The 15,745-nt window shown below is 38.6% G+C and overlaps 2 protein-coding genes across 3 annotated transcripts in view; one reads left to right on the plus strand and one right to left on the minus strand.

Annotated features, from left to right (window-relative positions):
• Window positions 1–1,206: 1,206 nt before the first annotated feature.
• On the minus strand, window positions 1,207–5,682 carry LOC125239823 (gametocyte-specific factor 1-like). 2 transcript variants are annotated; one of them, XM_048147533.1, is made up of 3 exons: window positions 5,528–5,682; window positions 4,992–5,179; window positions 1,207–3,159 (listed from the first exon to the last, which is right to left on the minus strand). In XM_048147533.1, the coding sequence occupies exons 2-3, from the start codon at window positions 5,175–5,177 to the stop codon at window positions 3,040–3,042; spliced, it is 306 nt and encodes a 101-aa protein (XP_048003490.1). In that variant the 5' UTR covers window positions 5,178–5,179; window positions 5,528–5,682; the 3' UTR covers window positions 1,207–3,039. The 2 variants fall into 2 exon arrangements, with proteins under 2 accessions (XP_048003490.1, XP_048003491.1); XM_048147534.1 differs by having other exon boundaries at window positions 5,471–5,647.
• A 703-nt stretch (window positions 5,683–6,385) lies between these two features.
• Window positions 6,386–15,745, plus strand: part of LOC125239935 (probable tyrosyl-DNA phosphodiesterase) — a 31,634-nt gene continuing 22,274 nt past the window's right edge. The window contains exons 1-10 of the mRNA XM_048147712.1: window positions 6,386–6,500; window positions 6,581–6,679; window positions 7,566–7,698; window positions 8,588–8,820; window positions 9,089–9,265; window positions 10,702–10,804; window positions 11,763–11,885; window positions 12,607–12,702; window positions 13,112–13,282; window positions 15,094–15,262. Of these exons, the coding sequence (XP_048003669.1) occupies window positions 6,464–6,500; window positions 6,581–6,679; window positions 7,566–7,698; window positions 8,588–8,820; window positions 9,089–9,265; window positions 10,702–10,804; window positions 11,763–11,885; window positions 12,607–12,702; window positions 13,112–13,282; window positions 15,094–15,262 (1,341 nt within the window). The 5' untranslated portion in view covers window positions 6,386–6,463. The remainder of the gene's footprint in view (window positions 6,501–6,580; window positions 6,680–7,565; window positions 7,699–8,587; window positions 8,821–9,088; window positions 9,266–10,701; window positions 10,805–11,762; window positions 11,886–12,606; window positions 12,703–13,111; window positions 13,283–15,093; window positions 15,263–15,745) is intronic.

A 15,745-nucleotide genomic window follows, 5' to 3' on the forward strand; every position in this document is an offset into this window, starting at 1 on the left:
CTCCGTTTTGCCGTGAAAGACGGACAAACAGACACACACACTTTCCCATTAGTAGTATCAAAGAGGATCGAGTATTAATATAAAGAGCGTTACTGTCAAAGTAAAATGTGTAATCACAGTGCATAGACTGCCATCTCTCGACACAGGCTTAAAACTTTTGAACCTCAGTTTTGACAATTTGGCCCATATTCTTAGCTTGATATGTTTTAAAATGTCAAATATTACTATTAGCACCATCTAGCCGAGCGTACCCCAAAGGTGTATCGCCATCTAGCTCACCGTACCTTTTTTGGTATGGTTTTGGGGTACGTTCTTTTCTTAGACTTTAATCTGTCTATACGAAGTTATATAGGTCTTTGGTAGTATCAATATGGACCGATTCTTTGAATGTGATTGTAAATTCTTTTCAAAATAAAATCTTTCAATAAATTTTCCTATCTGCTTTATTAAAGGTACAGTCAAAGCAATTTGAATCCTAGGCCACTTTAGAACCTTTCCACAGTAAACGTCGAAGTGACTTCTGTGACAAATACAGCACCAGTATGATAAAGAGTACTATCGTACAGTATGGCCACTCCCGCTCCCCGCTGAAAGTGCTGCCCACTCCCTCTCGGTTACCTCACAGTTACCGCCTGTCAAAAACGCGACCAGTCGGCCTATCATATCTCACTCATACAAGCATAGTACGCGTTCACCTACACGAACTTAGACTGTGTGCTAGGAACGCGCCTCTTTCATATATTTGATCGCCAGTCTCCGAGGTGTGACAGTGGCCTAGGATTTAATTTGGTCGACCGGGGGCCGATTTTTGAGTCTCATTTTCACTAAAATACCGGTTGAAAACGGTGAATTGCCTATTATTTTCAGTGACAATTTTCTGAATTCGAGACTCAAAAATCGGCCCCCTGACCGTACTTTACCTAGTTTCCCTATATGTGGCAAAGTCGTGGGACTTCCTGTATATTCGGTGATACTAGTGTAATAACCTAACCACAAAATTAAAATTTTGAAAAAAAACTCCGACCCCGACATAGTGGACCGATTTTCATGAAACATGGCTAAGAACACTAACTCAGCTTTCAAACAAAAAAAAACCAAATCAAAATCGGTTCATCCGTTCGGGAGCTACGATGCCACAGACAGACAGACACGTCAAACTTATAACACCCCGTCGTTTTTGCGTCGGGGGTCAAAAAAACATACAAGTTGAATATTTAAAACAAAATGTAATTCTTAATCACATAGAATACATGTCACTTATAGCTATGTACACGTTAGCTTAGATAATATTGGAAGTTCATTTTAAAGACACGGTACACCCCTAGTTTAAACGGTTAACCAAATCTTAGCACTAAATAAAAATACCTATTCCCTGTAGGCTTAGGCACTAGTCCCACCGCGAGCTAGTAAACTATGAGCTATCGGCTATAAAAACGAACAAAAGATAATCACTTCCGTGTAAATGAAAGAGACACGGCGATGTTTATAGTTACTCGCCCAGCGGTGAGCTATCAAAATAGCCGTGTCTCTTTTATTTGCACGGGAGTGCTTATCTTTTGTTCATTTTTATAGCCGATAGCTCATAGTTAACTAGCTCGCGGTGGGACCAGTGTCTTACCGAGTGAGTAGTTTTACCAGGTTTGAACCATTGGGAATTTTCTTCCCAATATCTCTTACTCGATTGTAAGACTTAGCTTTTTTTTACGAAACCAGACGCGACAACTGTTTCGACGGAGCCCCACGCACGGGGCTCCTATTTCTAGATGCCCTTTGGGCATCTATAAGTATCTAACAAACCTAACCTACCTATATACCTATCGCCTAGCCCTTTCTATCAGTAAGTATATTGGGAAAAACATTCCCAGTGGTTCAACTGGTAACAATTGGAAATAGCACAATTTTGATTTCTATCAACCCCTTTTTACCAAGAGTGGCACTGAAACTTTAGTAGTTCATGTGCTCTGCTTACCCCTTTATGACAGGCGTGATTGTATGTGTATGTATGTGTGTGTGTCAACTGGTAAAACTACGCGGTAAGACTAGAGGAAATAGTCTATTAAAAAAATGGCGCGAAATTCAAATGTTCTATGGGAAAACCTTTGCCCCTACCTTGCATCTTAAGAAACATTTGCCGCATTTTTTTAGCGACAAGATTTGTTTGACCGTCTATAAGTTATATGCGACATTCTCTAGTAAAAGTTACCACATTGTAACTTACCATAAAGCTGAAATACGCCTGTAATGTTATACAAATCATCTGTTACCCCCCTCGCTTAAGCATAAGGACCCTTCCTTATGCTTAAGCTACAATGGTACCTTTTTCCTAAAAATGCCACATATAAAACAACATTTTTATACTCTTTCGAGTTAAATAATTGATAAATCTATTTATACAATCATAACAATAGTACATTATGATACAAGTGCGACCAAAGGGAGTGTTTTAAATTTAAATCGACACGAGTTACAAATTTCCTTTTCGCACGTGCATCATACGACGTTTGCCAGTACAGATGGCCCTCCGAAGCTTCGGTCTGACGAGAAACGAACCACTTCTCGTACTAGTGCGTAATAAAAACACCATCTGCACCGAAATAGTACATACGATACAAGTGCGTAAAAAAGGAAGTTCAAAACGAGTGGCGATAAATTAAAACACTCCCGACACGAATTACGAATTTCCTTTTAGCACGTGTATCGTACTACGTTTTTCAGTACAAATGGCCCTCAATAGTTTCAACCTGACAAGTAATGAATCACTTCTCGCACTAGTGCGTAAAAATAACACCATCTGTACAAAAAAAAAATTGGTGTGACTATCTGCTCAGATACTAATAAAATTATTGTCAGATCTACAATGTTAAAGGTATGACAAATATCTTGACTGTGTGACCTGACCAGAATCAGATGTAAAGTGTAGTTGAATTCAGAAATCATAACCCATAAAATCACTCATTTTATACCCTGAATAACATATTTTTTTAATAACATTACCTTATTTTTAAGACACTGGTCCCACCGAAATAAAAAAATGGCACATTAATTGTCCCAAATCTCATGATTAGGGTCTGTCTCCGGTAAATATTCCTTTTGCAATATCGGCTTTGGCTTCGTCAGGGCTCCAGCAGCCTTTGCTGGAACATCTTCAGGGAACATAGCCTGAAACAATGCATAATATCTTTTATACTAGAGATGGGCCGAATATTCGGTATTCGGCAAGTTTTTCAATGTTCGTATTCGGCCGAATAATTCGGTTGCATTGCCGAATATTTACCGAATAAAGTAAATAACTAATGAGGATCTCACGTATTCCGTTGGATAATAAGCTCCTTTTTAGTAACTTTCCAAGGAACTAATAAAAAGAGATAATTAATTACCCATGCCTCAAAATGTAAATACAATTGTTTTGTAAAAAAGTTAAAAAAAACTGTAGTTTGAGAGTTGAGAAGAGTTCAGAGTTGTTTTAACTAACTTTTATTTATCCACTAAAGCATAATTAATAAGAAAATAGTTGTAGTAACATATGTAACCATTATCTCAATCATTTAATAGTTCACATCCGCTTTAAAAATATGGCGTAACCGAATATTCGGTTCGGTAAGAGCTGAACCGAATGTTCGGCCGAATATTCGTATTCGGCAAAGTCCATATTCGGCCCATCTCTACTTTATACCATCCCATTAAAACTTGTTTTGTCTCTACTGTATCTTTTGTCTGGATCTTTGCTGAGGTGTGCCAATAAAGAGTATTGTATCTATCTATCTATCTAAAATATGCAGACGCATAAGGCTGCATAAAGTAGACGTTGAACGTTCCTAAGGCAGCCCATAGGTGCACAGGGCCTCCACAAGATCTTTCCACACCTTTCTATCTTGAGCCACCACCTTGGCCTCAAAGAACAAAACTGTATGGTGTTTAATCAATAAATGGTTATGTATGTATGTTGTAGTCCTAAAAGGCACCCCAGAGGTGCAAAGGGCCTTCACAAGCTCGCGCCACGCCTTTCTATCTTCAGCGACCCTTGTGGCCTCGCTCCAGCTCAAACCAGCCGCTCGTAGCTCATTTTCGACGGACCGCTTCCATGAGTGAACAGGGCGCCCGGGCTTGCATTCTGCGGTTTCCAGTTGGTAAATAAATGGTTATAACCACATTATATTACTTGTGACTGTTGCAATATGTTTCCAGTCATTTAAGAGACCCGTCTTCAGGCATATAGATAAATAAGTAACTTTTTTTATATCCACAACACAACATAGCAATGGCACACAATGAGCAAGAAAAAAGAACACAAAGGTTTACAATAAACAATAAAAATAAAGAAATTGAGTTCACGGCTTAACTAAAGAATTTATAGGAGTCTCCTTGCAGTGGCTAAACTCCATGCACTCATGCATTATAATAATGTGAGTGCAACCGTTTATTGATTAAAATTTTAATATGTCTGACTAAAGTTTAATGTCTATGGTATCTCAGAATAAAGCGTGCTCCACCGTAGACCGCATGATCACTTACCATCAGGAGTGGTCATGGTCAAACGTCTACCTATTCAAGCTAAAAAAAAATTGTGAGCGCACATATTTTGGTTGCAGTGCCTCCTCCTTGCGTTATCCCGGCATTTGCCACGGCTCATGCGAGCCTGGGGTCCGCTTTGACAACTAATCCCAAGATTTGGTGTAGGCACTAGTTTTTATGAAAGCGACTGCCATCTGACCTTCCAACCCGAAGGGTAAACTAGACCTTATTGGAATTAGTGCGGTTTCCTCACGATGTTTCTCCTTCACTGAAAAGCGACTGGCAAATATCAAATGACATTTCACACATAAATTCCGAAAAACTCATTGGTGTGAGCTGAGGTTTGGACCCGCGACCTCCGGAACAAGTCGCACGTACTTACCGCTAGGCTACCAGGGCTTGGTTGTAGTGTAATTAAAACTCACATTTACCTGATTTCGACGTAGGGAACAAATCAAATTATTTTATTAAATATTTACCTGCTTTGTAGGACAGTTAGCAACATGGTGTTTTATTTGAGCCGCCGGATACCGGTGAGTAGCGTTGAACGGGCATATAGCAAGCTCCGGGTAGTTCTTCTGGCATTTTACAATGTGACCTTGGATGCGGGAACGCGGAACCCGATGGTTAGGCTCGTACGGGCAGGAGATGAAAGGATCGTCCATATCTGAAAAAAACAGTGTGTTTAGTCTTTATTGATTAAAAAACAAGCCATTCCGATATTCCGATTGAGCCATTTCGGTAGATTGAAAGAATACAGACTTGCTTCAAACTTTTGAATAGACGTCTTTATTAAGTACTATTATTTCTTTCAAATTATTATTATTATAAGTCAGCAAATTTTAGATTTTATGCTTTCAAACGGTTTATTAAATAATAAAAGCGTGTTTAAAAGAAAATGTAATAGAAATATTGCAAATATTTGGCACAATGAAGAAGTTAACTTCATAGTACGTACCAACTATAAATTTTATTAAATAAATAGACGATTTAACAGTTTTAAAGAGATATATACCTTTTCAATAATGTTTCGGAGGAAAATAATGAAATATGTAAAAATATAAATTTGTATTTTGTAATTTTATTGAAATATAAATGATATTCCTGTTTTGCAACTTTTGCAAAGCAGCTTAAGCAGCAAAGCAAAGCAAATGCCACAGTTAGTATTACCATAGCTAGATGGAATAATCCATCCACACTTTTATACATTTCGTTTTATTTTAGTTATGAAATTCAAAGAGAAATTAACATTAAAACAATATTGCAGTAGGTAACTTACAAAACTTATTGGATTGGACAAGTAGATCAACTAAATAAAATAATTGGAAAATACAAAACATGAAAAAAATCTTTAATTTGGGTCAAATTTGTAGACTAGCAACACTGATAAAGCATAGACAAGAGACTAGAGATGTGTCAATAGAAAAAAAGTGATTTTACCGGTTTTTAAAAACCTAGTGTGTGTAAACAGCTTTATAATTTAAGTTTTCGATTGTAACCAATCATAATCGAGAACTAAGCATCTCTACCAAACTTTTTTTGAGGGACTCGTGGGCGCAGGTTGTTAATAAAAAAATCATCAATAAAAAAAAACCAGTTTTATTTAACCTTGATGGCATAATATCATAAATAATTCAATTCAATTCTATCATTTATTCATAAATAATAATTTACTCGTCACATCATCATATTACAACTATTATGACTATGTTACGTTAAAGCTATGCTTACTGTTAATATAGTTCTATTTATATTTATTATATTCTTTGTTTTGGTTTTCCTTCTGGCTTAGAAAAGTTCTTACATTTGGAACGTAGTCGAGAGATGTCAAATTTGTCACAGTTGACACTGTCCACTGACAAACGACAGTTTGAACGTGAAATTTCTACGTATACTGCCAAAGTTTGCAAATAAATGCAAATATATTGAAAAATACTGGTATTTACACAATATGAATGCAGCAAACAAGCGGAAGGACACCATGGACGGTAATATTTCTCATTGCATGGTTACCCATATTTATTAATTTGCTAATATTACTTGTGTGAAACTAACATATTGTTTTCAGTTGATAAAAATGCCAAACGTGTGAAAAAGGAGTGCAGTTATGGTGATAAGTGCTACAGGAGGAACCCCGCGCATTTGAGGGAGTTCAGTCATCCACATTGTAAGTTGGAAAATTCATTATTATTTCAGCAATTACCGGTAGTTTGTTTTGTGCTTCATACAAGTGGAAGCACATTGCGAGCACTAACCCTAGGCAGTACTTTAACCCTAGGCAGTACTTTAAGACTGGAAGTGCACCCGCTGACCTGACGTCAGTATGTAGGGTATCATTAATTTCTTAAAATTTCTCTGGAGTTTAAAGAGCACATTGCTCAAATTTTGGCGCACATTTGGCACATTGCTAGCACTAACTCCTGACGTATACCGCAGTTCGATATACCTACACCCGTTGTACTGACGATATTATTACACTAGTGAGCTACAACTTCGACATTGTCATCACTTTCCATCAGGTGCGACTAAGGTCAATCACTGGCCAGTTTATAATAAAAAAAATCAATAGGCTAGTTTCCTACTAGTCAAATCAGCTTCTTTTTAAGAACTGTCAAAACACTGCCTTTTTTTTTAATATGAATAGGTAGACGTTTGACCACCATCACACCTGATGGTAAGTGATGATGCGGTCTACGGTAGAGCACGCTTGCCTATGAGATACCTATTTACTCTTGCTTTAAAGAGACCTGGATTGTACTCATGCGGAAACACAGACTCAGGCAGGACATTCCACTCCTTGGCGGTAATATGGAAGCACTATGAAATACTAACGAGTGATGTCACGGTCAATTCATTTACTTTCTCTTTGACTTATTAAATAGGAATTATGTTCAAACATAACTGCTGTCCATATTTTTCTTCTAATTATGTGGTGCTTTATTTCATGCACTGCTTAAAATATTTTATTTGAAGTATGGGAAACTAGCCTATTGTTGATAGAATCAGGAAAACATGTTACAATTCACTATTGAAATTTTACCCTGTATTTGCAGTGGAAGCCATCCTCGATACAAGTGTCGGCGGGGACTACACGATCCCACCGGAATTGAGTCTGCAGCGGCAACTTATTTTAGAACAGCTGGAAATCATTGTTGAGAAGAAACTGTATGAGCCACGGAGTTCTAGGTGAGTGCTATGAATTTATACATGAAACACATTTTATTTATTTATTTATTATTTAATTCGCTTTATGGAGAATAACTGGACAAGCACCCGTACACGAAGAAATCCAGACGCGGAAATGGCATTGGATTGGACACATCCTCAGAAAACCTGATGGCTGATACCCACCTATCCAAAATGGCCCTCATCTGGAATATACCCGGCAAGCGGAAACGATGCCGCCCTAAATCGACCTGGCGTCGTTCAGTTCAGCAGGAGCTTAGGGTGCTAGGCATGGGGTGGGAGGAGGTCACCCAAACTGCCCAAGACCTGAGTAAATGGAGAAATATGATTCGAGCCCTACACCCCAGCAGAGGGTAACAGGATGTAAAGAAGAAGATTATTTAATAAGCAGGCAGGCAGTTAAAGAACTGATATAGCCTGTATCCAGTAATCATTTGACAGTAATCATAGCCGAGTTGTAGATGTGATGTGATTGTCTAGTCTATTTTTAAACTGATTCACATTTTGTGCTGAGACCACGTGTTCTGGGAGTTTGTTCCAAGATCTCACTACTCGATTGCTCAAAAAGTGTTTATAAGAGTTACCGTGAGATCTATCACACTCTATTGCTCTTGAACATTACGCTTGAACATCTCTTGATATTCCTTGAGGTTATAATGTCCAGTAAGTGTTTTGTTTGTATTTTTTTTCAGTACAGATAGTGTTTTTTTTACGCACTAGTGCAAAAAGTGGTTCATTATATGCCAGGTCGAAACTTCAGAGGCTCATCTGCACTAAAAACGTACGATACACGTGCAAAAAGGAAATTCGTAACTCGTGTCGATTTATCGCCACTCGTTTCGAAATTCCTTTTTTACGCACTTGTATCGTAATGTACTATTTTTTACAGCACAAAGACGCCAGACCCTCCACCTGCCAAACAGTCAAACAATGCACCACAGACAATCAAAACAGACCAAAAACCAGAGAGTTCAACGTCTAAAGAAACAGAGATAAAACTTTCAAGGGATGTAAAGGACTCGAAAGATGATAAAAATTCTTTTGCGTCTAATTCTGATAAAAAGGACACCAGTATTAAAGGTGATGGAGAAAAAAAAGCTGTAGATTCTGGAAAAACTAAAGGTATGTTTTTTTTTATCCATACTTACTTTATTATGTGAGTGTGTTTAGTAAAACGTCCCACTTTGTCGGTTACCATCAAAGACATACGTAACTCCGTATAGACAGACAAAAGTCTAAGAAAATAAAGCTACTGTAGGTCTCTTTCCTAACCTTCTACTTCCCTAAAATGGGGGGTGGAAGTTTGTATGGAATATTCCGCAAGTTTCTAATTTAACGCGAGCGAAGTCGCGGGCAATAGCTAGTATAAAATAAGTACCTTTACTTGCAGATGACTATCGGCCCATAGTGCCTCCAACGCGCCGCGCCACAGAGTACCTAACCGTCGTGCGGCCCGAAGGGAAAATGGCCGCTAAGCATGCCGCCAGCGCGCCCTATCACATATTTTACACAACTATTGCTGCCGCTAAGGAGACACATAGTCAACCAACCTCCATCACTTTTTTAGGTAAGACACCACAACACCTTTTACATAACCTAAGTTTACAAATTACTTTTACATAACCTAACCACAAAATTAAAATTTTGAAAAAACCCGCGACTGCGACATAGTAGACCGATTTTCATGAAACATGGCTCTGAGGCTGACTCAGCTTTCGGACAAAAAAAAAACTAAATCTAAATCGGTTCATCCGTTCGAGAGCTACGATGCCACAGACAGACACACACACAGACAGACAGACAAACAGACAGACAAACACCCTTCGTTTTTGCGTCGGGGGTTAAAAATAGTAAAAATATCGCTAAATTCAATTTTTCTATCGGAATTTCATTTTCGACCCTACATTTTTAATCTATTTTTAAGTGTTATGGCCCGTCGATAATTCCGCCAATGTCAAGGTTTATAGGACTATTTGGTTTTATAGGACATTCTTACACAGATTGACTGAGGCCCACGGTAAGCTCAAGAAGGCTTGTGTTGTGGGTACTCAGACAACGTATACATATAATTATAATATACAAGGTGCTCGCGAGGAACCCGCATAATTTGAACCACGCGTTTCTGAGGCCAAAAGAAAGAAAAAATGTAATATGAATTTTAAAATTTTTCGCGAAAAAGAAATTTTTTTTAAAAATTTTTTTTTACTTTTTTGGACGTATTTTCACATAAAAAGTAATTTTTATCCATAAAGTTGGCAATTAAAATGAGTTCCTTAATTTATTTTTCTAAAAACCAAATTTTTTGGAAGTTTTTCTTGTCACATTTTGACATCTATCAATGACTAATACTGTGAGACTATGCTCCACAATTGCGCATCAGCGCCGTTAAGAAGACCTTTTCTACTGAGTAACAATACGGAAATGTTTTTTTTTTTAATTGGCAATAACTCTGAAACTAGACGAAATCTAGAAAAGTTTATATGACATTTTAGTCTTAAAATGTGACCAAGAATATGCCGTTAAAGTTATATGGGTTCCTCGCGAGCACCTTATATAAATACTTGCTTGTATAGTATTAATAGTGCCTGTGTGGTGACGGGTTAAGAATTTCACCACCCCCTTTCTTCCCGTGGGTGTCGTAGAAGGCGACTATGGGATATGGGTTAAATTGTGGCGTAGGCGAGAGGCTGGCAACCTGTCACTGCAATGTCACAGTTTCGTTTCCTTTCAACCCCTTATTTGCCAAGAGTGGCCCTGAAGCTTTGGTAGTTTCATGTGCTCTGCCTACCCTTTTATGGGATACAGGCGTGATTGTATGTATGTATTGTATGTATGTATATAAATACTTATATACATAGAAAACATCCATGACTCAGTAACAAATATCTGTGCTCATCACATAAACAAATGCCCTTACCGGGATTTGGCAGTCTATGCCCTGTGATTACACATTTTACTTCGACAATAACTCTCTATAATACTCGATTCTCTTTGGTTTTACAGAGATCCTGGACCGCAGTCTGGGCGAGTTGCAATGCTCTCTTCAGATCAACTTCATGGTGGAACCAGCTTGGCTACTGGCGCAATATTACTTCGCTGGATACAGGTTAGTACACATACACTTTATATTTTTAACTGCTTGGGTTTTTAGGGTTCCGTAGTCAAATAGCACTAGAAAGCTGAAATTTGGTATCAATAATCAATATGTATATCAATCACGCAGACAAAGTGGTAAAATAAAAAGTGGAAAAAAAGTTTTGTTAGGGTAACCCCCCCCCCCTACATGTAAAGTGGGGACTGATTTTTTGTTTCATTCCAACCCCAACGTGTGATATAATGTTGGATAGGTATTTAAAAAATTAATAGGGGTTTACTAAAATCGTTTTTTGATATAATTAATATTTTCGGAAATAATCTCCTAAAGTAAAAAAAAAAGTGTCCCCCCCCCCCCTCTAACTTTTGAACTATATGTATAAAAAATATGAAAAAAATCACAAAAGTAGAACTTTATAAAGACTAACTAGGAAAATTATTTTGATCTTGTTACGTTGAACAGTTTTTGAAATAACCTAACCACAAAATTAAAATTTTGAAAAACCCCCGACCGCGACCTAGTGGACCGATTTTCATGAAACATGGCTAAGAACACTCCCGACTAACACAGCTTTCAAATAAAAAAAACTAAATCGAAATCGGTTCATCCGTTCGGGAGCTACGATGCCACAGACAGACACACACACAGACAGACAAACAGACAGACACGTAAAACTTATAACACCCCGTCGTTTTTGCGTTGGGGGTTAAAAAATGCGGGACACTACAGAACCCTACACTGAGCGTGGCCCGACACGCTCTTGGCCGGTTATTTTGTAAATGTGTGCAATAACGTTTAAATAAATAAATGTGAGTGTGTATAGTAAAACGTCCCACTTTGTCGGTTACCATTAAGGCGAGATTTACTTGTATCTCTATATGAATAAACTGACAAAGAGGCTTTGTAGCAATCGACAAAGTGGGTCGTTTTTCCGTGCACACTCACAAATGATGAATATTTTTTGTTTCAGTGAAAAGAAGCTAACCATACTATATGGAGAAGAATGTGCGGATCTCAAGAACATCAGTACGAAGAAACCTCACGTCGAAGCTTATCAGGTGCCCATGGCATCGCCTTTTGCAAAACACCATACGTAAGTTAAAATTTATTACGACGACCGGTCTGGCGCAGTCGGTAGTGACCCTGCCTGCTACGCCGCGGTCCCGGGTTCGAATCCCGGTTAAAAAATTGTAGGGGGTAGGGCATAGCGAATGCTATTCCGCTTTGTGTGGTAGAGCACAGCACAGCCGATAATACAAATAAATATTTCTTCTTAACTATTCGACGACCGGTCTGGCTCAGTCGGTAGTGACCCTGCCTGCTGCGCCGCGGTCCCGGGTTCGAATCCCGGTAAGGGAATTTATTTGTGTGATGAGCACAGATATTTATTCCTGAGTAATGGATGTTTTCTATGTATATAAGTATTTATATATTTTATGTATCGTTGTCTGAGTACCCACAACACAAGCCTTCTTGAGCTTACCGTGGGCCTCAGTCAATCTGTGTAAGAATGTCCTATAATATTTATTTATTTATTTCCCTGTGTGGTGACGGGTTAAGAATTTCACCACCCCCTTTCTTCCCGTGGGTGTCGTAGAAGGCGACTATGGGATATGGGTTAAATTGTGGCGTAGGCGAGAGGCTGGCAACCTGTCACTGCAATGTCACAGTTTCGTTTTCTTTCCACCCCTTATTTGCCAAGAGTGGCACTGAAGCTTGAGTAGTTTCATGTGCTCTGCCTACCCCTTTATGGGATACAGGCGTGATTGTATGTATGTTGTATGTATGTGAAGGAAAACTATGTGTTCTTTCAGAAAAATGATGATTCTGTGCTACGAGGACGGTTCTCTGCGGGTGGTAGTGTCCACGGCCAACTTGTATATGGATGACTGGGAGAATAGGACACAAGGGTGAGTATTCTTTTTTTTTTTTGTTCATATTTGAATTTGTGGTTCAAGGTCTATATTTTTTTTTCTAACAGTTGGCTTCTACTTATGTTTGAGCTCGTGTAGGTGAACGCGTATTATGCTTGTATGATTGAAATATGACAGGTCGACTGTTCGCGGTTTTGACAGGCGGTAACTGTGAGGTAACTGAGAGGGGGTGGGCGGCACTTTCAGCGGGGAGCGGGAGTGGCCATACTGAACGATAGTACTCTTTATTATACTGTGCCACGGGCCACGTGCAGTGGGTCCTAAGACTCGTTAGTATTCAAATACATGTTTGTAATAATGAAACAATAGTTGTTTACTTGAAATAAAAGTAATTTTAAGAATTTTCGATATATATTACATCTGTATTATAATATTTATTCCCCAGCCTCTGGTTCAGCCCCCGCTGCCCAGAATTACCCCCCGACGCGATGCCTCACGACGGAGACTCCCCCACACAGTTCAAGAAGTCCCTACTCAAGTACCTAGCTCAGTACAGGACTCCAATGTTGTCGAGATATGTAGCTAGGGTGCAGCGGTGTGACTTTACCCATATCAAGTAAGTTTTCATTTTTGAAATATCGTCACTACTTTTAAAAAATCTCGTATCTCGCGCTGTTCCTCAAAGTTAAAACGCAGTAAGTCTATATGCATTCTATACATACTTACTACAATTTTCTTTTCATTGACAGACGAAGATACAAGTTTTTTTAAAAGTAGTGACGATATTTATAAAATTGACATTTGTGACATCACATCAATATTGTATTGCCCCGTGTGGTGACGGGTTAAGAATTTCACCACCCCCTTTCTTCCCGTGGGTGTCGTAGAAGTCGACTGTGGGATATGGGTTAAATTGTGGCGTAGGCGAGAGGCTGGCAACCTGTCACTGCAATGTCACAATTTAGATTTCTATCAACCCCTTTTTGCCAAGAGTGGCACTGAAACTTAGTATTTATAAAAAAAAAAAAAAAAAAATATCATTTATTTCAGACCTTGAGCCCATATTAAAATACAACACATAACACAAATTAAACTACTAAAATTAAATTAAATTAGATTTGAAATGGATTTATGTGCTCTGCCTACCCCTTTATAGGATACAGGCGTGATTAATGTATGTTATATGTAATATTGTAAAAAAAACACAGATTTGATATATATCATATCATAGACCATGCAAAAGCATCTACTTAGCGTGTCAAACGCACTCAATAAAATCCACTGTCCATCCAGCTTGCAGCTTTAGGGCGTCATTTTTAGGGTTCCGTAGTCAACTAGGAACCCTTATAGTTTCGCCATGTCTGTCCGTCCGTCCGTCCGTCCGTCCGCGGATAATCTCAGTAACCGTTAGCACTAGAAAGCTGAAATTTGGTACCAATATGTATATCAATCACGCCGACAAATTGCAAAAATAAAAAATGGAAAAAAATGTTTTATTAGGGTACCCCCCTACATGTAAAGTGGGGGCTGATATTTTTTTTCATTCCAACCCCAACGTGTGATATATTGTTGGATAGGTATATAAAAATGAATAAGGGTTTCCTCAGATCGTTTTTTGATAATATTAATATTTTCGGAAATAATCGCTCATAAAGGAAAAAAAGTGTGTCCCCCCTCTAACTTTTGAACTTTTGAAAAATATGAAAAAAATCACAAAAGTAGAACTTTATAAACTAAATAAGACTTTCTAGGAAAATTGTTTTGAATTTGATAGGTTCAGTAGTTTTTGAGAAAAATACGGAAAACTACGGAACCCTACACTGAGCGTGGCCCGACACGATCTTGGCCGGTTTTTGTAAGTAGAAGTCAACGAAAATATAAGAAATTAATCTTTACGTGATATTTAATTGCAACACAAAAATGATAAAATCGTAACAGGGCCATAGACATCATACTATGCAATATACTCTATGATAGACATTTTTCCTATCACAGGTAAGTAACAGCGTCAGTACCTACTGTAGTGTGATTTCAGTCATATCAAGTAAGTTTTTACATATGTACTTAAATCATTTTTTCTCAAACATGCAATGAAATATTGTCTTTACGTTCCTTAAAATGGGCTGGGAAGTATCGCTTTTTGGGCGCAACAACTCGAGAGGACTGTAAAGGGATTTCATATTATTTTTTAGGCCTAGGCCTGCAAAGTAACTTTTTTATAAAATATTGTCCTTTAGAGCATTTTTTATTTATTTCATTGTATGTTTGAGAAAAGCACTATGACATATATGCCTCGGTGTGAAAACGGATTCCCGGCCTCGTATCCCTATCCGGCCTCGCTCGCACGCTCGCACGGCCGTATATACCCACTTGGCCGGAAATCCTCCTTTTCCCGGCCTCTGATGTAATGTACTATTTTGTCGACAGCGTATTCCTAGTAGCGTCGGCCCCCGGCGGCCATTTCGACATGGAGTTCGGGATGACGCGTGTGGGATCGCTGCTGCGGCAGCATTGCAGCATTCCTCGCAGCGAGCAGCAACGCTGGCCGCTGTTGGCCCAAGCCAGCAGCATCGGAAGTTATGGGAAGGAACCCCGGGTATGATTTCTTGTCTTTTCTTTTTGTTTCTTACTAGCTTTTGCCCGCGGCTTCGCTCGCGTTAGAAAGAGACAAAATGTAGCCTATGTCACTCTCCATCCCTTCAACTATCTCCACCTAAAAAATCACGACAATTCGTCGCTCCGTTTTGCCGTGAAGAACGGACAAACAAACAGACACACACACTTTCCCATTTATAATATTAGTATGGATCTTACCGTATCTTTTCTTTTTTTCTTTTCTGTTCTGTTCTTTTATTTTATTTTTTCTTTTCTTTTCGTTTCGTTTCTTTTCTTTCCTTTTATTTTCTTTTCTGTTATTTCTTGTCGTCTTATCTTTTTAACCCCCTACGCAAAAACGAAGGGGTGTTGTCCGTTTGTCTGTCTGTCTGTTTGTCTGTCTGTCTGTGTCTGTCTGTGGCATCGTAGCTCCCGAACGGATGAACCGATTTAGATTTAGTTTTTTTTTTCTGAAAGCTGAGTT

This window comes from Leguminivora glycinivorella, chromosome 26 (assembly GCF_023078275.1).
Source record: "Leguminivora glycinivorella isolate SPB_JAAS2020 chromosome 26, LegGlyc_1.1, whole genome shotgun sequence".
Lineage (NCBI taxonomy): Eukaryota > Metazoa > Arthropoda > Insecta > Lepidoptera > Tortricidae > Leguminivora > Leguminivora glycinivorella.

What these genes read in the sequence shown, in the direction of transcription:
- LOC125239823 (XM_048147533.1), bottom strand. Translation starts at nt 5,177, where the DNA reads ATGGACGATCCTTTCATCTCCTGCCCGTACGAGCCTAACCATCGGGTT. An exon ending in CTAACTGTCCTACAAAGCAG is followed by an intron (nt 3,160 to 4,991) that starts GTAAATATTTAA and finishes GCATTGTTTCAG; the next exon opens with GCTATGTTCCCTGAAGATGT.